Source organism: Melanotaenia boesemani, chromosome 13 (genome assembly GCF_017639745.1).
Source record: "Melanotaenia boesemani isolate fMelBoe1 chromosome 13, fMelBoe1.pri, whole genome shotgun sequence".
Taxonomy (NCBI): Eukaryota; Metazoa; Chordata; class Actinopteri; order Atheriniformes; family Melanotaeniidae; genus Melanotaenia; species Melanotaenia boesemani.
Genome location: NC_055694.1, coordinates 3707959 through 3730603, shown reverse-complemented (window position 1 = coordinate 3730603; position 22645 = coordinate 3707959). Strand labels below are relative to the sequence as shown.

The 22645-nt window shown below is 38.1% G+C and overlaps 2 protein-coding genes across 2 annotated transcripts; one reads left to right on the top strand and one right to left on the bottom strand.

The window, feature by feature from the left end:
- Positions 1–9490: 9490 nt before the first annotated feature.
- LOC121651594 (ras-related protein Rab-7L1-like) lies at positions 9491–12244 on the bottom strand. Its single transcript, XM_042003912.1, has 6 exons — positions 12212–12244; positions 11827–11948; positions 11447–11518; positions 11175–11356; positions 10766–10887; positions 9491–10309 (listed from the first exon to the last, which is right to left on the bottom strand). Exons 2-6 carry the CDS (start codon positions 11942–11944, stop codon positions 10183–10185), a joined length of 621 nt encoding a protein of 206 aa, XP_041859846.1. The 5' UTR covers positions 11945–11948; positions 12212–12244; the 3' UTR covers positions 9491–10182.
- Positions 12245–15103: 2859 nt separating this feature from the next.
- tmem81 (transmembrane protein 81) lies at positions 15104–20656 on the top strand. Its single transcript, XM_042003911.1, has 6 exons — positions 15104–15170; positions 15873–16117; positions 16661–16824; positions 18306–18421; positions 20191–20375; positions 20508–20656. The coding sequence occupies exons 2-6, from the start codon at positions 15893–15895 to the stop codon at positions 20580–20582; spliced, it is 765 nt and encodes a 254-aa protein (XP_041859845.1). The 5' UTR covers positions 15104–15170; positions 15873–15892; the 3' UTR covers positions 20583–20656.
- The last annotated feature ends 1989 nt before the right edge of the window (positions 20657–22645 follow it).

Here is a 22645-nt window from a genome sequence, read left to right as displayed (position 1 = left end):
AGTTTGTTTCATAAGAGTTTGGAACACTGCGCATGTTCCGTGTTCTTATCGCTGCCCCATGTTGCATTCAGGATCCATCGGTTAAAAAGAAACAACCAACTGCTTATTGTTTGAGAATCCTCTCCTCGGAGCAGTTCACGAGATTGATTGTTAAAGATGGTGATAAAACTGACAGATTATCTATATATTACATTAGCAAATTTAATTTGAAGACGTACTCTTTTAAACAAAGCAAATCAAGTATGGCTTTTTGATATATAATTTGTCATGTCACGTACGTTTGTGAAAATACTTTATTAGCAAAAAATTATAATAGCAGACAATAAAAGGTTAAAAAACATATAAGTTTTTAGTGTGTATTTTATTGTTTCTTGATAAGATACCCCCATAAGATGATTTAATTAAGGCTAATATAGTCTTTTATTATGATTATGAACGCAACACTAACCGGGTAAACAACGTAATTCAAATCTGCTGTTTCTATTGGTCAATTTTACATCACGTGTACTATGTCTGTCACGTTTAAGAAGCATGGAAACGCGGAACTTGTGTTACTCAGCGGCTGTCAGTAGCAGATGCTTCGGTTGAGCGAAGTAGGTAAATAATAATAAAAATATAATGAAGACTGGATCTTCCATTTTCCAGTTGCCCCGTTTTCGTTTTTTCTTTCATTAAACTAAAGAAGAATAAGAAGAAAACCTTTTTTGGGAATATTGCTAAAATACGCCAAGCTATTTAACTATTAAACAATTATTTCAAATAAAATGATACTTCCATACTTTAGCGTTGCTATATATTACGTTGTTTTAGCATTGTGTTTCTATTCTGTAGCTCGATGCATAAATAATGACTAAAATCACAGCCCGTTCTGAATGTACTTTTTCATCACGTGATGCACGTATGCACGAGATAAATCTACACCAGAGGCAGTTTGTCAGACTTTATACTCACAATCATCACATTTCAGATAAAATATTACTTTACATTTTACTCTAGTAAATTTACTTGACTGTATAATCACTGAAATCCTTAATTGAGTTAAAAAAAACAACAAAAAAGGATTATCATTATCAAATGATTATCAAAATTATTTTGATAATCATTTAAGGCATTTTTTTATTTAAAGACACAAATATTTTCAAGATCAAGATTGATCAATGTGTTTCTCTTTGGGGCTTTTAGACAGTTATATAGCCCCTATTTCTTTTGTAAGAGTCTGAGAAGCCTGTTTACTTCTACCACTTAATCTTTGCAATGGAGTACTTTTTACTGGTCCATTTAAAGACTTTAAACCCTGAAAATTGCAATTAAAGAGCAGATGTGTATTTTCCTCCCCTATAATATCAAACATGATCTTAAAACATGTTTGCCAAAATTCTGATAATAGAGGGCAAAAGAGAAACCTGTGGCTTAAATTGCACTGGGATTGACAGCATCTGTCAAATCTACATCTGGGAAAATAGCTTTAGAAAAGTGAAATATGGAAGACAGTGAGTTGTATTATTCTACATATATTTCTATTTCTTTGTCTTTTAGACGACATATGATGTGTGTTCAGTAAGCATGAAGAGCGAATCCTTTCCCCCTTTGATTCAGAATTATTTATACGTTTGTTAGAATAAGGCAATTTTTAATGCAGAATACATGATGAGGATTACACCTTCAGGCATGTGAGTGGCAGATTTAGTCAAGCATTGGAATTTGGCTTTCTATGAACACATGCTGTATCGTCACTACGAAAGAAAAGATATGATCTTCTTAATAAATGCAATTAATTAGTTATTTAGTTAACCATCTAAGTAGCAGTTTGAAGAAAAGAAAATAACGAAATACGATGCCACAAATAAGAACAGCAATGAACACACACACACACACATACACACTCAAGTTGTGCTTCTTGCAGAAGTGGAGAATCTGAGTGTATTCACAAAACATTAATGTCATACTGAGTGTGAGATAAGTGCTTGATGCGTAAGCAAGAGCAACAAGCACTGATAGCACCACAAGCAGTATTTTGGACTTCTTCCCATCACAGGCCGTCTTTCCCTGTTCGTCTTCACCTCTGTTTACCTCCTCCACTCATCTCTAACCTGCTTTGTTTTCCATGAAGCTCACTGGATAAACACCCAGCATATGAAATATTTGCATGTTCTTGTTTTTCAGGCTAATTGAGGTTAGAGAAAATTGACCACACTGCAGCATTTTAACCAGATTATAATGTGGGTCAGCCACAACAACATGGTTTGGGCAGGACAGGGCTTATTTTTGGCTGTTGGTTTGACTCAACTCTTTATTCTGTTTCCACATATTGTGTGTCTTTCTGTGACCATCTGTCAGCAGATGGTGTGCGATCGGTTTGTTGGAAAGCCCTGACACAACGATCCCTGCTTGTGGTGGCGTCACAGAACGTTGCCATTCAATCTGCTCGTTTTTAATAATGTTTTTCCACTAAATACAAAAAAAAAAAAAAAAAAAAACAAGAAATAAAAAGAAAAAACTACACGGCATCAGAGTAAAACAGACAAAGATGAAATATAAAGTTAACAGCAGAAGTAGGTCACAGCTTTATTTCAGTCAAGCTGTCTTCATCAGTGCACCTGGGTCATCAGAAATCTATAAATATGTTTAACTTATTCCATAATGCTACTGTCTGTTGGGGTCATCACACAGAGCAGCAGAAAACACCCTCCCTGCACGAGCGAGTCCTTGAAAGTTCCTCTGCTACTGTGCTGACGTCCTGTCTCAAGGTCTTTTGCAGTTTTGACGCAAGTTTTGCAATAACAACTAATTCTTTTCCTGAAATCCCTCAGTATTTATGGACACGGAACCTTTTCCTCTACATGTCACGGTATTATCACTCATAAGATATTTTGGTACAAGGAGGCCAAATTGTGCTGAAACGTAAAAAAAAGAAGAGTATTAAATGTGTGTGATGTAAATGATGTTTAAATTCTGATTGTCTAGCAATGTGAAAACAAGCTGTTGGATCCATTTTTTTAATTCAGTGTGTTGGAGCAGGAAAGCATCTAAAACAGAGACCCTCAGTCCTGGTCCTCTAAGGCCTGCAGGTTTTAGGTTTCCCTGCTGCAGCACCTGACCAGGTCAATGGGTAATTAGCAGACTCTGCACAAGTGTGAATCAGGTGTGTTGCAGCAGGGAAACTTCTAAAGCCAACAGGACACTAGCCTTTAGGACCAGGATTAAGGATCTCCGATCTAATATCTGCAGGAAACTCAAGATCTGAAGTTTGGGATCCCTGAGAAACAGACTATGATTATATAGACTTTAAGGACCTTCAGGGTTGGGATGTTCACGGTTGTAGAACTCCTAACATCTCTGCTCCAATGCAGAAATGCTTATTTACAGCATATTTCCTTCATATTATCTTTAGGGGCAGAATTTTGAGATGTAAATAAGGGTATAAACAAACAGTAGATGGACAAACAACTGAAATGGACCTCAAGTGATGTCTAATAGGCCCTAAATCTGTTTTAGAACCCAAACAAGTTTGGACACACTAGTTTAATGTGTAGAAATATGTATTTAGAGCTTTTGAAAAATTTCTTTATCTATAAAATCTTTCATAATAAACTGAATATGAGTAGAATGTGAGCACAAAGGGGCCGCTTCAGAGCTCAGTTACAAAGTGGTGAGATGGCTCAGCTCACAGACAGATGCTGTAAACAGTCATTTGGGAAAGTTTGAACTTCTGCACTTAAGTGCTGTCATTAACCAAAACACGGACAAACAGTTTCTTCTGTAACTACCTTCTTTTTGCTCAGAGCAGGAAAAAAAGACTCAGTGACGTATGAAAGAAGTTGAGCTGCCCACATTAGCTGCTGGGTGGCCTCTCCAGGGCACCACCACCTCCACACAACAGCTAATGAGCAGCGAGGCCGGGAACAGGATTCATTTGTTATCATACATTCTGCTGAGTAAAAATAACCCTAAACCCTCACACTGTTTGAGTTTCTTTGTGTCTATTTTAGGGGGAGGAGAGCGAGAGAGTATAATTTCCTTTGCAAAACCAGAAAAATCTGTGGATTAGTTTTGTTATAAATTAAAATTGCAGATTGCTCTTGAATCACAAAAACTGGAATTCTGTAGAAAATGAAAATAAAAACAGAATGTAAAGATTTGAAAATCTCACAAATCCATATTTTATTCCCAACAGAAAATAAACAACATATCAGATTTTAAAAATGAGGCATTTCACCATTTCAGAGAAAATATTAGCTCACTTTGAATCTGATAGCAGCAACACATCTAAAAAAATGTAGGAACAGGGACAACAAAAGCCTGGAAAAATACAAAACAGCATTTGTGAAGCTGCTGACCTATCCATTTAGCAGAACTACGAAGAATTCAGTGATTTCTTATAAATATTTTATTTATTTCTGCTCATTTTGAGCAGACAAGAGGTCCCAGAGGAGTCTGAGAACATTCTATCATATCCGTGTCCAGGACCGACTCACAAGCTCCAGTGATGGAGCAAATCTTGATTTCATTTCCTGTGGATTACACACTGACAAACCAACTAAGACTGCATCTGTCCAACATTTGCTGTTTTTGCTGAGGGTTTTCCTGGTCAGTGTGGACAAGTGAGTCACAACCCAGATCGTCTGCTTCCTCCATCTTTCTGATCAGAATAGAAGCCTACATGCTCAGTAAAACCGAATAATCCACACACAAGTGCAAACATGCAGCCTACACAGCTCAGACTGAATTTAGTCAAACACACCCTATTTTCTCAGAACTAGAAGAACACTGCTGTTGGACATAGTTGTGGGCCAACCTGAAGTTTTGTTTAAAGTACTCTGAAACCTGGGCAGGGTTTGAAAACAGCTCCCCAAAAACTTTGTGGAGAACTCAACTCAGACTTGAGCAGTAAAAACAAGCAGATGTAACTAGAGGTCTGGAAGACAAGCCTTCCAGCTGAGATTTAACAAGCTGAAGACGGGATGTGGGCTCAGTGGTGAGTACGCTGGACCGCAGCTAATCACACACTCAGGAACCCCCCTAAGTCCAATGTCTCCTAGCTGTCTTGGCAGCTGGATGAAGACACATTATCAGATGGTTAATGTGTAATGACTGGCATGACCTTCCATTCTTCCAGTTTATCTGAGTTTGAATCACAGAGGCAACAGGTCCAGAAGGAAAACCCAGAAACCCCTTTCTTTGGCTCCTCCTTGGGCAGGGGTGTCAAACTCCAGTCCTCGAGGGCCGCTACCCTGCAGGTTTTAGTTGTTTCCCTGCTCCACGCCTGATTCAGATCAAATGGATCCAACAGCTTCTTGTCAACTTCTGCACAATGACCCCTTTAATTTCAGTCAGGTGTGTCGGATCAGGAAAAGATTTAAAACACAGGACTGCGGCCCTCGTGGATGGGAGTTTGATACCCCTGTCCTAGAGCATTCAAAAGTATTTCCATGCCAAAGGAGGGAAGCATACACTCTACACTTTACCGGATGCACCTGTTCAACTGCTTGTTAACCCTAATATCTAATCAGCCAATCACATGGCGGCAATTCAATGCATTTAGTCCAGTAGGCATGGTGAAGGCGACTTGCTGATGTTCAATGCAAACACATTTTTTTTTTAAGATTTTTGCACCATAGCTTCTTGTTGTGCCATTTCATACTTAAATTATGCACTTTTATACAACTGGAAATGTGACTTTACTAAGCAAAGTGAAATAAACCTGGTGAAGGTCTAAGCTTCTGCCTCTTCCTTCCACAGACAAGCCAAAACTTACAGACAGCCAGAAGGCCAAAAGGATCACAGAGATGGAGCCTGAAGCCATCCGCTGGTTGGGAACAGAAGTTTCTCCATCATTCTGGGGTTTTAGGGATGTTATATCCTGCAGTTTTAAAGCTTCATACAGACTTGTTTGTCTATTCAGAGACATTCTAGTTAAAATGTTGTCACAAATATGGCAGCTGCCATGTATGTGGACTCACAGCAAGTAGATGTAATGGACTCATTACAAGACAATTAAAACATTTCAGTTTAGTGAAGTGATTAGATATCAAAAGAAACTATTTTTTAATGATATTTCTCATTTTTCTGTCATTAATCTTTGAATGTACTCACTACAAATTTACTCACTAAAATTTCATCCAGGAGGATGCTGTCAGTTTTGCATTCAGTTGCTTTATCCATGCTCTTTCATTGTAAACTAACTAGTGAGACATAAGTCTTGATAAACATTTGTTAAAGTAGCACTTTGTAACTTTCTGACTTTTAAAATGTATGTTTCTGTGTTGTTTTGACGGCACAGTGATATTTATTAAGTACATTCCTGCAGCCATTGTTGCCCAGCAGCATCCCGTGGTAGGAAAACCAAACTTCACAGCTTTCTTTTCCGGGACACTGTTTCACTGTACAGCAATCACACACCAGCAACTGTATACTGGTTATTTTTAATGTGCACAATGGCTGACTCATAAAAAACAAAACAAACAAACAAACAAACAAACAAACAAACAAACAAACAAACAAACAAACAAACAAACAAACAAGAGAACATTATTAGAAGAAGCAAGGAAAAGAGAGAGAAAATGTGACAGAGTAAGAGATAAAGGCAAAAGTAAACATCAGACTGACTTTTACTGACTGGAGGGATCTCAGAGAAGAGACAGTATGAAGATGGATGCTGAATTAGCTGTTGTTAGGAGGCAGCTCTATAAGAAAATCTGCCAAAGTTAAGTAGTGCTTTTAAAAGATTAATCTGAAAAGGTAAAGGAAACATGGCTTGGAAAAAAAACAGGAATATGACAATTTATCTTTTCTCTGAAAAGGACAGATTTAGACTTTAATGTACATAATAAATATTGTGAACGACTTGTGGTAGACTGGGGACCTTTTCCAGAGTCTAGCCCGTCTCTCACCAAGAAAATGGATGGATGAATGATAGCAAATATTAGAGTGATGATTTAACTAAATTTATTCACTCAATGTTTCATTCATTATATAGAACATAAAAAAGTGTATAATCTTGATCACTAAAAAAGTAATCAGAATATTTGTTGGCTTGTGTCTGAGCTTCTGACATCTACGAGATAAACACAGAAGCAACAAACACCTGAATAACACAAAAGCCATGGCTATCACTGCTCATGAAGCCAGCAATGTCAAGTACTCAATGCCTACAAAGGACACGTGCATATCCATGTGCATCAGACACATCCAGCAGCACCTACTCACCATTTGGTTAACTGGCACACTCAGTGTATTCATACACACATGGCTCATGGATTAACACGAGGACGCCATGTGTCTGAATGAGTCAGTCTGTTGGAGGAGAAGCACGCTCCATCTCTTTCATCATCCCGCAGAAACTGTAAAGGCCTCCCCATCAAGAACTATATACAGGCCTTTTCCTTTTACTCAGCCACCCTTTCACTTAACTGTCAAGCAAATTTGAAGCCACAGTGGCAGCATAGTACTGTATATACTCTTAATTTCTAAACCTTTGTTTTTAAAGAGGCCTGTCTAGTATGTGTTCCTACCAACCAGTGTTTCTCAGTCCTGGTTCTCAAGTACCACTGACCTTCATGTTAGATTAGATTAGATTAGATTAGATTAGACTTTATTATCTCACAGTGGAGAAATTCACTTGTTACAGCAGCTCTTGTTATAGAATAAAGTGTAGAAAGACAGAATAAGGTGAACATGCATCACAGCAAGAAGGTGCAATATAAATTATTAACAAGACAAAGTCTAAGAAAAGCAAAAATATGTACCATTATAAATATAAAAGATATATATATATATATATATATATATATATATATATATATACTATATATATATAAAATATAACAACAACCTCACAGACTATATACATATTTACATGGTGATGGTGGGATATGAAGATAGATCATTCTGTATTTCAACACACCTGGCTGAAAGGAATGGCTCATTAACAGGCTTGTAAAAAACTTATGAGTAGGTTAATCAATCTAAATCTGATGTGTTGGAGTAGAACAACATCTAAAACATGCAGGGAAGTGGTACTTGAGGATGTAATGATTTGAAAATCTGCTTTATTCACTCACTGACCACTTTTTCAGGCCCCCCATTCAATTGCTTGTTTACGGAAACATCAAATCAGCCAGTTACATGGCAGCATCTCAATGCATTTCATGCTGCTGCTGGTGTAATGGTGTGGGGGATATTTTCTTGCCCCACTTTGGGCCTCTTAGTACCAACGTTGCCTGGTTTAACCACCACAGCCTACCTGAGTATTGCTGCTGACCATGTCCATCCCTTTTTGACCACAGAGTTTTTCTTGTAAAGCTAAAAAGTGAACTTTAATAATAATAATAATGAGTCTTTTTTTTAAGGAAACCTTACAATTAAAACAAGCAAGTTAATTTGAAATATAATCAAATGTGTTCAGTTGGCAAGGCTCTGGGAATGATTTGGGCAGCAAAATTCTGACTACTGGACTGACTTGTGGGGTAAACCAGATAGGAGAGAGTTATAGTATTCAAGATGGCAAATGACAAGAGTGAATGAGAATGGTGTTTGTGTTGGGTGTAAGAAATGGGAAAAGATGAATAATAGTGCAGAGAAGATAACAGGCTAAGTAAGGTTATTGACATATTTTTAGAAGAAAGTTGATTAGGGTGCATTTGTCACTGTTGAGTTACAGAAAGTTTTGAACAAACCATGTTTTCATTTTTTGCCACAAAGCAAAGTATGGAAAATTTACAAGCATAGAAATGGGTTTGTTGAACAGGTAGAGCTGGGTGTCATCAGCATAACAGCAAATTTGTACCAAGGGGAAGTAAATAAACTAAGGATAACCTTGGCTCTGTTTGGTCCAGTTTAAACAAACCCTGGTCCGGTTCTATGGATAGTATGGTTTGTTTTGAGGTGTGTGAACACTCATTCACACTCTGAACCAAAAAAGCGGAAAAAGGAAATCTGGCTTACAGATTGGCGTGGACTGAAAATGGAAGTCTTTCTCCTTTAGTGTAGAAGGCAACCAAAACCTTTGGACCAGACTTTACCTCTTTGGTCTGCATGAGTGCGAATTAGCATTCACACTTTTCCAAATTAATCTTATTATATGTGGGAACAGACCAGAGTTAATTAAAAGCGGACTAAACAGTGCCAGTGTGAATACACCCAAAGAAGAGATGGAGTCCTGGGACCGAGCCCTGCGGAACACCACTGGTGACTGGAAAGGGCTGATCACTGAACAACACATTTACAAATGGAGATGGCCAGGGGGATATGATGCAAACCTAACAAGTGGTATAAGTGAAACCAGAAATAGATGAAATAGATGCTAAATGGATGAGAAATATGCCATAAGATATAGGTTCAAAAGCAGCTGTTCGATTGAGGAGAATGAGTGTGGAAAGTACACTGGAGTCAGCTGCCACCAACAGCTCAAAACAAATTTACTCACTAAAATTACTTTTTTTTCTATGAAAAATTGTTTTTGTTAAGTTACCTTTTATTTATTGTATGTTTACATAAACAATCAATGATTAATGATCATACTGCAACAGCACACATTAATTTCCCTTTGGGGATTGATACCATACATATTCTGTCTTCCTTTCAAAACAGTTACAGCCTCTGTAATGTAAGTTACGTCTGCCTTCCATCAGAAAACAAGAAACAAGCCATTTTAAGCAAGCATATAAACACTGAAGTAAAATTATGGATATATTTGTATTATATTTCTATTCATTTCTGCTTGTAAAATAATTCAAAATGTGCATAGAATTGCAAAGAGCAAAGAGGACTGCTCCGTGCCTCGGCCTTTCTTACGTCCACTTAGTTTTTCAAAGCTTTATTTTTTTTTTTATAAACTTCCTCTAACTATTCCAGTTTTTGCCACTGAGACACCAGCTATAGGCCAAACAAGTGGTATAAACCTTCATAGTTGTATGTCCTTGTGGTGTGTAAATAAGGTTTTTCTGCTGTAGTGTCTATCTGTAAAAAGGACTTTGTGCTTCAGATTCATGCAGATCCACATGTGAACTTTAAGTTTTCAGGCACAACCAGCCTTCAATTATTGTTGCCATTAAACTGGAGTGTGGTCACCTGAAAAAAAAAAACCAAAAAAAAAAAAAACCCAGCAACTTCAACTGTTATCTTTATTATGTATATATAAGGGAGGCTGTGTTTGCTTGGTTCTGTAGTTACAGAAGCAGTGTTTCAGCAGCAGCCTCCTGCTGAATTACTGTTGATCTCTGAGTCCTGTTGAGGGTTAACACTGTCTTCAGGTCTGAGATTCAGTGGATACAAACTGGACTGAATGGAAAGAATCTGCTGCACCAATCTCCTGAAACACAATAGATGTAACAAGTTAATTATCGGTCTAAACATTTGTATTTGTATATTATTTTTGTGTTGTATAAACTAATACAAAGTAAACCAATAGATTACATTTCCATAATTCTTTGAGCTTTTTTATTAGCTTGTAGCACCAGAGGTTAGCCATGCTTCAGTATGAAATAAATCCTTCAATTACTTATGGAAATTAATGTAAATAAGTGGTCAAAAAAGTGTTTGTGCTAACCTTGTTACCAGGCATTGTCATGTTTACACAAAAACTCACCAACCACTTTATCAGGTCCAGGTAATCTTACTTTGGTGTGGGCATTATGTGTTTAACCCCCACATCACCACCATCCACCATATTATAATGCAACATATTATCCTTATAATTCTTCGTCTACTTCTCCATCTAAACTCTGCTTTTCTGATTTCTTCATATTGGTTTTTGATGATCTCTTACGTCATAGCTTCTCCAACATTCTTGTTGTCTTTGACTGACGTCTCCATCCAGGTGATGAAGCCATTGGCCTTGCTGAATTTGTCAATGCTGTCTGAAGACACAACTCTCTGAGCCAGGTCACACTGCAGAGAGGAGGCATGACAGGCGAAGACAGACATTCATTATCATTATTTACTGTTTATATATGTATATATATATATATATATATATATAATTTTTTTTAATTGTGTGCAAGTAATTGCTCTTTTTGTTGTTGAATTAACTGCAAAATTCTTCAAATGCCATGAAGCTGAAAACCTGAAATGTTCATGAGGCTCTCTTTGAAAGAAATTGATCGTTGCTTTTTCATTAACACTGAGCCTACAATGTTTCCTTGTGTATCATCCATTAGCTAAATGCAGTGAATCACCTTGTTGGCCAGCAAAATGCAAGGGATGGAGTCTCCATTGGGCAGCATGACCTTGTTATCCAGGTCCTGTTTCCAATGGCGACATTTGAGGAAGCTGGATTCGTTGGTGACGTCAAACATCACAATGCAGCCCAGTGCACCTTTATAATAGATTCTAGTCATGGATATGAAATGCTCCTGGCCTGAAGGGAGGATACACAGTTCATTATAGTGTCCGTCCATCCATCCATCCATCCATCCATCCGTCCATCCGTCCATCCATCCATCCATACCTGCAATATCCCACAGATGTAGTCTGACTTTTTCTCTGTCTGACCACTGCAGCACCTTCACAGAGAAGTCCACTAGAATAAAATAAATGAAATATACATGAGACAGAGAAAAAATGGACAATTAAACACATTAAACAACAACAGAAACAACATGTCAAATGTTAAAACTGTTTTATTCTGAGCTCTTTAGCAGAGCCTGAAATTGCTTAAAACTGGTTTTACTGGAGCTACAATAACAGCTTTAGAAGGGCACCATTACTGACTTCCTTAAAATTCCTCCAACTTAGATGCGCAGTTTTCCCCGGCTGAACGACACAGACACATATAGCCAAGACTGGGAGTCTGGGACATCGTTTTTCTCTCCAGAACAAGACACGTACCTCCTACAGTCATCTTGTATGAGCGGTTGAACTGTCCACTGACGTAGCGAAGCACAAAAGAAGACTTCCCAACATTTCCATCACCAACAATCAGGATTTTCAGCAGCTGCTCAGTCATTGCTCTTCCACCAGACAACGTGTGAGAAAGTTTAATATGAAGCTGTCAACAGCTCAAAGTTCAAACAGGAAATGTGAGTTTTATAGGCAAGGTTTTCTTTCTTCTGCATAACTACAAACACCCTGAGCCACAACACACAGAGACTTTACTCAAATTTAGCCCATTTTACAAATCACAAATCCTCAAACCACCATGTTTCATAATGATCTAACCAGTTTTAATCCAAAATATATTCTTGTTAAGAAGTACTATACAAACAATACTGACTGTCTCTGTGTGGGAAAACGATAGCTGAACTGGTCTGGCCTCCGACTGAAGAGGGAAGTTGTCACAGGTCATAGATAGTTCAGAGACATAAACCACACCTACAAGCAACGGTTACTGGAGCTCTGCAGACGACCTGGCTGGTGAAAGGGGTTAATGTTGCACTGATTTTCCAGCATCAACCATCAGTTCAAAAACGTTTTTATTCATGCTGTGCTCAAATTTGTTGGTCAAACTCAGCAATGACAACAGCAACTGTGTTTGGGTCAGAGTCAGAACTGCAGGCTGCTTGTGGACCAGACTTTGCATCTATGCAGCAGGGCTGTTATAAACCAAACTAACACACTGTGTACGACAAATAATAATGGCTCAATAATCAAGCTGACCATGCCAGTAAGATATTACAGGCATTTAAGCAAAACTACATAACTTTGCAGTCTTAAAAAGTCTTTGATTTGCTTGGATGGTGGACTGACATTCATTATATAAATTTAATTTAATTTAATTTAATTTAATTTAATTTAATTTAATTTAATTTAATTTAATTTAATTTAATTTAATTTAATTTAATTCAATTTAATAACAGAAAGTACTTCAGGTGCTTGAAAACCAGGTGATCAGTCACAAAAATAGACTGATCCAGCAGAGAATTATCTGCTTAAACCTATAATTATTGCTATAAGAAACCATTCTTTTTGCTGTCTTTTCCTTTTTTTCACCTTCTTGCACTTCCTGTCCACCACTTTTCCTCCACAGTGGCTTCTTACACCCACTTCTTTCCTCTTCACTACTTTCACATATTTGTTCCCATCCCACACACAAAGAGATTTTTACTGGTCTGCCAATTAGGCCACTGTTATTGGCTTCTGAAGATGTTTCAGTCCCCCACTTACTCTGACTCATCTTCGTGAGTCTCTGTGATCGTGTCTTGGTTCTTCTCCCACTAGCAGATGCCACAATTCTCCGGATGTAAAAATAAAGTCTTGATCAGTTCCTTTTTTATGTGTGAATGGTATCATAATATTTTATCTGGTCTTAAAAAAACAAGACAAGTTTAGATATTTTCCCAAAAGGCCTTGTCATGGTTTTAATGCAAGGTGGTGGTTTTATGATGGAGGTGCTCAAGGAAAATAGTTCAGAACCACAGAGTAAGAATATTTGTATATATTTTGGACCTTTTCTTATAACATTATTACGATGAACATTAACTTCTAGAAGTGTACATAGATCAAAAAGTGACCATCCTGTATATTATGAATTGGCTAAACCAAGTCAAGGTTTAGTCCCGCTTGCCTTTATTGTTTTCCTGCAGTGAGACAGTGACATCTAGTGGTTGTGTTGTAAACTGCACCAGCATCCACATCATTAGTTTGCCTTTTGAAAACCGATTTCTGGGCTCTAATGGCCTTTGATAGAAAAACTTCCAGCTTTCTTAAAAGCTGTTTTCATGATATGAGCAGTAAGATCACAGCAAAAAACCACATCGATATTAAAGGCTTTTTTCTCCCCACATAACATTGCTGAAAGGTTCTCACACTCTACTATTGATCTTTAGCCAATGTTTTAAAACAAAGAAGTTAAAATCTGAACTAACAAATCCCTTTTCCCCCCCAATATTTTGACAGTGTCAGGAGTGAATGACCTGGAACCAGTTAATGCCCCTTTAAACTGTATTTTAGATAGAAAATCATGGATGGCAGAAAACTTCTTACAGCTCAATCAGGATCAGACTAAAGTTTTAATTATCAGACCTGAAGACAAGAGAGAGACCATTTTACCTAAATTACTTATCTTTAAACCTTCTCAGTGTGAGAGAAATCTGGGTGACCTTTTTGACTCTGAGCTGGATTTTACTCCACACATTAGAAATGTCACAGATGTGATACTATCATTTTAATCCATTAATGCCCGAGCCATTAAAAAAATGGTAAGAAAAGTCAAATTTTTTAAATATGTGGTCTTTATTTGGACCTTTAACAAAATGTAACAACAAAATTTAAAGTTTTTGGGGGGATAATATATACCATTTATTACCATGTGATATATTAAAAATTATTATAATATGGTTTTCTGCTTCTGGGTATCTATTAGGGGACAGAAGACGAGTATCAGATTGTGTTCAACAGGATTTTGAGCAAAGTTTATACCATAAATTGAAGCAAAATGTCTCAGAAACTGTATGTGACAAATATGCCACGTTGGGCTCTTACGGGTTAAAAACATTGCCAGAGTTCATCCATTCCTATCTTTGAGATGCTGATGCTTTTATTTCTAGTAGAATAGATTATTGTAATGCCTTGCTCTCTAGTCTTCCCCAAAAGAGTATTTCTAACTTACAATTACTACAGAACTCAGCAGCACGGGTTCTGAAGAAGACCAGAGGGCAGGAACACATCACACTAGTTCTTAAATCACTCTCCTTACATCTCTTATTTGTCTGACCTGCTAACCCCGAGGTCCTCTGGTACCAGACTTTCAGTTGGTCCTAAAGGTTTTTTTTCATATATTATTCGTATTTGTTCTTAATATGTTTAGGTTTATTTTTATCTTCTTTTAACTTTTTAACTTCAGTGTATTCCACATGGGGATCCTCCTAGAAATCTCGAAGTCAGAGTTTATGTTTGTGCAAAGAGGGGGGGTGGAGGAATGTGGAGGGGGTTGTATATGTGTGCTATGCTGGTCTGAGTGTGATGATGTGTGAGTATGATCAGGTGTGTTTTATTGAACCTTGTTTTATGTTTGTGTGTGAAGGTATATATATATATGTATATGTATATAAAGCATGTTTTGCTGCTTTTGTATGAAAAGTGCTTTATAAATAAAGTTTGATTTGATTTGAATGTCCTCATTCTGGAACTTGTGTTGTCATGGTGCAGCATCTCACAAAAAATGCAGTTTGAATTCAGAATTGCTGCAATCTTTTACCTCCAGTAAGTTCTTTGGTTTCAGCTTTCCACAGCAGGTAAGTGCATTTTACCTTTCTGGTAGCTTCAGTGAGACATAGGTTTTGGGATGGGCTGTACTGTAAATAATGTGAAAGGTTTTGCTTAAATGTATGGCCACTGAGGGTCTCATTATTCTCCTGGATGTTGGTTTAAGACTCAGTCCAGTCCCCGTCCTTTGTCTGGTCACTTGGCCTTCTCCCTCCATTTTGCAGGGATAAGGGGTCCATTTCTTTTTGGGGATAAAGGGGTAATGGTCATCTCGCCCTTATTGGGGTATTGGATGGCCATGACCTCTACTCCCTCTCATTAAGAGACTTTGTGCAGGAGACTGGTCTCATTTGGAGTTTCATGGGGGTTAAACGAGCTATCAAATGCGATCAGAGTAGAGGAATCTTTCTCTGCCCTCAAGAATATCATTATGATTCACCTTTAATGTCTCTAACATCCTAACAGAACTTGCACACACTTTCTTTCAGGGTTCAGTTTATCAATATATATAAAATTAAGCAAGATTTACCTTTGTCTATACAGTAAACAAATATAAACATACATTAATGATAAGTAAGCCATCACAAGGTTCTTAACTTTATTTATATTTATATTTTATTTTTATATAAATATTTATATTTATTTTATATTTATATTTACTTTATTTATATTTGGATTTTATATGGTTAGCTGAAAAAAATTCTGAAATTTGCTGATACTTTTTCCTGCAGATTTAGCATCAAATGTCAAAATGCTACAAGGCTCCGTGAGGCTTTCCTTCTTCCTCCTCCTCTGCACACATTTCCTAACCTCAGCAGACCTGGAGGAGGTCGATGAAGTACCAGTGGAGGTGATCACCGACAGCTCCCCCTGCAGCGCAACCTGTGGGCTGGGGCTTAAAACCCAAACCCTCTGTTTGCTTAAAGACAGCCAGAAAGCGCTGGAAGACAAAGTTAATGGAAAGGATGGAACACAGGTAGCAAATTCTAAGAGACTTTCTTTTTTATCTAAAAGACCTTTACTATTTGTCTTATACTGAGCTAAATGCCATGACCAAAGCCAATAACACCAAGTAGCTAAGTTTGATGAAATAAAATGTCACCTTAGGAAGTGACTGAAAGTCAATGTTAATGTCAAAGTTCTGGAAATTTATCCTTAACAACATGCATGCAGCCTTATATAAGAACCTGGATTGAAATACCTTTTATTTTGGGGTGGAGAACATGGCTGCCCCTTTTTGTACCCTCTCAGATTTCTTTGGTGCAGATGCGTCAGGGGAAGGTGATTCTTGGACTTTACACATCCAGACCTTCTTATTCTTATACCAACAATCTATATCCATCTGTTGCTATTTTAAATTATGTTTACTTCTTTAGTGCAGAGCACAGATTTCTGTGGCTAACAATATTTTACCAAAGACAAAGGAAAACAGAGCCTAGTCCTAAAAAAAAGACTAAAGAACAATACACCAACGCAAACCTTGGTATTTAATAACAATGACTATTATCATCTTGGTTAGGAAATCTCTCAATCAAATGTGTCAGACGAGTGTCGAGTCCGTAAGGTAAAATGTCTGGAGATGTGGCAGTGTGGACTCAGGACAATGACGGTGGCGTCAGGACAGAAAGTGGAGATTGATTGTCTGGAAGAGGTCATGGAGGCGATGGGGAGGTTCTCCTGGAGGTAAGGAGGAGATCACATGCATGAACAGCTTATTGCTTTCCCAACATTCTCTTTATTGCTTCTTTCCATAATAAAACATCATCCATCATTCTCCTCACCATTCCTCCACCATCCTGTCCCCCAACCGCCAACCCTCCCACCCACCCCAAAACTCTCCATCTGAGAGCTTCCCAACAGCACGCATGCATACATACATACATACATACATACATACATACATACATACATACATACATACATACATACATACATGCGTACATGCATACATACATACATACATACATGCATACATGCATACATGCATACATATATACATGCATACATGCATACATGCATACATACATACATACATACATGCATACATGCATACATGCATACATGCATACATACATACATACATACATGCATACATACATACATATATACATGCATACATGCATACATGCATACATACATACATGCATACATGCATACATGCATACATGCATACATGCATACATACATACATACATACATACATGCATACATACATATATACATACATACATGCATACATACATACATACATGCATACATACATACATACATACATGCATACATGCATACATACATACATACATACATGCATACATGCATACATGCATACATGCATACATACATACATACATACATACATACATACATACATACATACATACATACATGCATACATACATATATACATACATACATGCATACATACATACATACATGCATACGCATGGTCTATGTATGCACACAGACCATACCTTAAAATTAAACACAAGAAATTAATGATAAAATAATATATCTGCACATTTATACTACATTTTCCTACATACTTGTATACAAACATAAGAGAGGTGTACTAGTACAGCGACATCACCTCGCTGAGTGGTGTAATGTAAACTCTCTCTCTCATGGAAACTTGTAAACTGTCCAGATCTTTTCAAATTCTTCCAGAAAAAAGAAACTCTTGTTATTTTTTAGCTCTTTTTCTTGTTCTCATTGGAAAAGTTGAGGGAAATTGTTGGAGAAATTCATAAGATCTATCATATCATATTAGTAAAATAAAATATGAATTATTACCTCTTTATTTAGGTTGGTGATAATAAGGAAAAGAAGTGAGATATCAGAGACTGCTCACTCATCTTATTTATCCGTTCTCATCACAGTTAGTGAAACTGGATGAAGAATCTCTTTGAAAGCTGCAGCTGATTCATTTCAGAAAAGAATGCACCAGCCGGCCTCCTGTGCTGACAGAGAAAACAAAGGAAGCACAGCTCCCATCATGGCTGCTACTACAGATGTTTGACTCCCTTTCATAGAATAAAATACTTTAGTAGTTTTGGTTGGAGGATTTGGTTGGACTGTCGAGCTGATCCGTGAACCAAGGGCGCAGGTTTGATTTTAACATTGGTAAGATGTTCGAATTCAGCATGAAGTTTTCTTGTCTGGCTCAGGGTGTCATGGCGCTACGCTCCAGGAATGATCACCTCCGATGACTCTCTGTTCGAACGCTGGGAGGCTCCTCATCTGGACCGAGTGATTCTGGACCCTGTTAGAGAGGAAGATGCAGGTAAACATACTGATGCTACCTCCCAGAATCAAGATATTTCACATCATTTCAAGGGTTTGGATGGTGAAGCGGGTCTCTGGTTACAGATGTTGTTTTGACTTTTGCACCTTTTTGAGTGACTAATAAGTCAATTTTTCTCTTTTGGTTAAGCAACCACACAGATGTTTGTGTGACTGTCTTCATTTTAACTTCAACACAAAAAAGTAAAGCAGAAGTTCAGCTTTCATTCAACAGTACGATGGCGATGGTGATAAAGCCAGAGACAAATGAAAGGGTGTAAATCAAACTATTTGTTATTATCATATCAGTTTAATGAGTAATGATTTGATGTTTGCTGATGTCACAAAAACATTTTTTTATTTTTAATGATAATTTTGGAAACCCAAGAAATTTCCTGAAAAAGAAGATAAACTAGCAGGAAATGGTCCCATGGACACCAGTTTAAACCGTGCTCTTATTTAGTCTCTTACCCAAACATTTTACTACTTAGTTATAACCTTGGTAACGGTCTGACTATTATTTTGACATTTTGGTTGTTAGAACAAAGAAAATGGAAACAATTACGCGTGTTCCTTTTAAAGAACGTCTTAGAGATCCATACTTCCAGAGGGTGAGATAAACCTTATCAAGGGGGCCTTACACTAAGAGAGGAAATGATTGTGTCCCTCCCTCTAACACTGCTCCGATAACTGTGGTCCCATTAGAGAGACATGAGAAATAAAACATCTTTACATTAATAATATGGATCAGTTGAAATATCTAAACAAGTTCAACAAGCTCCATAGAAAGGTAAGCTGGTTGGTTTGGGGTGCAGTAGACCACCAAAGATGTGAAGGGTGATTTTATCAACAAATTTACAGTTTTTATCAATCGTCCACTCCACCTGTAGCATGATTATTTTAACCGGTGATTTTAGCCTACACATAGACAACACTTTAGGCCCTCTTTCAAGAGAATTTGAAAATATGCAAAGACATAAAAAAAATGCAAAGAAAATGCAGGAAGATGGAGGAAAAATAGAATTACAATTAATCACCAAATTTTTGTGACCTGCTGAGAACATATTATAATGCTGTATAAAGGAAATACATTCTTACTTCACCAGATTTATCAATAATCATAAAAAGAATTCAAAAGTTCTCTTTTCCAGAATCAACATTTATTTAACAACAATTCTAACAAATGCCAGATAACTCCATTTGATCCTCTCTGACCACTTCAGGGGTAAAATAAACACTTTCAGATGCAACATTTTTTCCTTTAGTGAAAGCTGACAAGTTCTATCTTACCTTTTTAACTAAATAATAAAAAAGACACTTCTCATTAACCCATTAAAAATCAACGTATATCAAAAATTACTCGATTTTAATGCTACCGTTTAACAAACATGCTTATTAATATATCTGATTTTGTCTCACTTCTACTAAAGTGAGATATGAAAAAACGTGTTCTTAAGAGCTTAAATCGCATATCTGCCGTCATCTTGTGAGAAATTAATTCTGGGAGAAAAGAGGTCGTAAAGAATCCATTATTAAGATTATTCATTCTTAAAGCATTCATTTAAAGTATGAGTTTTACTCAGTTACAGTTGCATTATTTTTGGGCAAAAGGTATTTGTATCAGTATCAATAACAAATAAAAAGTACCATAAATCAATGTTAGTGTACCGATTACAAAAATACTGGTGTATCCTGCAGATCAGTGTATAGTTACACGCCTAAAAGCTAAACTAAATGCACAACCTCTATAACTTACTGTGTCATTTTCAGGTACATATCGTTGTGATGTTCAGGACACCAACTACCGCCGAGTCAAGCGGGTTTACTGGGGCATTCGAGTTTTACCCACCGGGGTTATCAATCTGGACTATGAGAGTTCTCTGGCTCAGTGGGACCAGACTGAAAGCCAACAGAAACCTGCGGTGCTGGAAACTGGAACACTTCTTTTTTATGCTGTATGTTTTGATTTAAGAACATTGTTATAAATGGGTGTTAAAAATGTACCCTACCACCAGCAGATTTAAGTCTAATTAACCAGCAGATTAATTATCTGACTGACTTGCGGTGTGTTTGTTGTGTGTAAACAGGTGGGGATCAGTGTGATCCTTGCAGGAGGCTGGACTGGACTGCTGGGCCTCTACAGGAGAAAAATGAGGACGTAGAATCTTTCAACACATACGTGACGCTTATTTCTCACTGTTTAAAGATGGAAATATAAACATGTGCATCCTGAGTTGAAAGGGTTTTGGGCATTAATTAAAAAGTGAGAAGCTACAAAGATTCGTCGAGACTAAATGTGGAAACAGAGTCACTTTGTATTCAATAAATAAATCGATTCACAGTAAAGTTCAAGTGAAATTTAAGCACTTGTTTGAATAAAAGAAAAAAAAGTAGCACTTTTCCTTTCAAATAAAAAAAATCTCTTTTTTTCACCAATGCTATCAACGGACTGTGGCCAGTATCATTTCTGGCCCAGAACACATAAGTTGACAGCAAATATTTTATTAAGTGAAAGCAGAAAGCAAGCAGAACTCTGCTTTCCAGTTAAAAGATTTCCACTGGACTTTAAACAATTATAAACAACCAGCTACTAATAAAAACCCAATAAAATGGGACCGTGGTGTTTATTCTTGTCTGCTTTCTAAAGTTTAGAACCAAATATTCATAAAACCAGAGCAACGTGAGCAACGGCATCTGTGTTTGTGGTATCATTGTTAGCATGATGTTAGAAAAAAAATTCTCTGTTTGATGGCAGTTTACTCAGGCACAGTAACAGACACGTTTTTCTTTTAATTCTTTTATCTTTCTTTTTTTTTTTAAACTTGTCCTGTCCAGCATCATAGCAGCTAAATGATAATCTGGTTGTTGTGTCGTGCTGAACAAATTTGCTCTGCCAAGGGGAGGCCTATGGGTAAGGCTCCTCTTGATAATCTGATTCATTTATTTATTTATTTACTTTGAATCACGGAATTTAGGTAATCTTGCTGGACCTGACCGGAGGGGACAGAAAAAGATGGAAAATAGCAAAAAGATGCAAAAGGGAAAGAAGAAAGGAGACAAAAACATCACAGACAGAAGGAAACGACCCTTCAATCAACACCATCACCAGACAACAAACTGTTACACCTGTACATGAACACACCAGAACATTTCCTACAACTTTTACAAAAAAACAGAGCTGCTAGTCATTAAGAGTTTTTAAATAATAACCAAATCAAAAAGACATAACAGCGACCAGATACTAACTCACAGGAAAAATAAAAAAAAGAATAATCTCTTAGTATAAAAACCCACTGGACAACTCAGTGACTGTGTCAGCATGCAGAGCATGAGGAACAAAGAGTGGTGAGCGATGAAGAGTGGTGAGTGATGAAGCGTGGTGAGTGAGATTGTGCAAATGCAACCAAGCCTCTACGGAGGTCAGAGGCAGACCAGGGCAGCCCAGAGACCCGGGCCCTCAGCAGCAGCCCCAGAGCACCAACCCAGGCTATCCCACCATGAAGCCGACTCCAGTCCCACCCAAAGGGCGGCAGAGGAGAGCCCCAGCAAGAGGCCCCCACGGTCTTGGGGCACAGGTTCCAGTGGGCCAAGATCAGTAGCCACCAGCCCCACCAGGGACCGGCCACCCAGGGCAGACAAAGCGAAGGGCCCAGGGCCCCAGAAGCCCGGAGGCGGCCGCCCCAATCCCCCAAAGGCAGAGGGCCCACAACATGCCTAGGAGGACCAGGACAGCGAGCCCCAAGCACCCCCCCGCCCCCCAACCCAGCACCCACAGAGCCAGCAGCTCACCAGCACAGCCACCCCAGGACCCGGCCCCTGGGGTAACCACCTTCCCCTGCTTTCCCCCGGCCACACCCAAGGGGAACAGGGGTGTGAGAGGTCCCTAATACCCTCTCCCTCCGCGCTCCTGACTGTTTATGTAGTGTGTGTTGTTTGCAATTAAAATTGAGGGACAGTGACGGCAATGAGCCAGGACCCAGGCCACCTAAGTGGTCCCGCCCGACATGCACCGCATGACATGCCCCCAGGTGTTGTTTGTGTGCTGTGTTTGTTGTGTTTTGGTGTCTAAGTGCAATTAAAACTGAGAGGCGAGTGGCCATGGGGTGCCTCCAAGGAGACCACTGAATGGCCCCTTTCGCTCCACCCCGCATGGCGTGCACGCCTCCCAACTCCCTACGTGTGTGTGTGTGTGTGTGTGTGTGAGACAGAGAGAGCGGGAAATAAG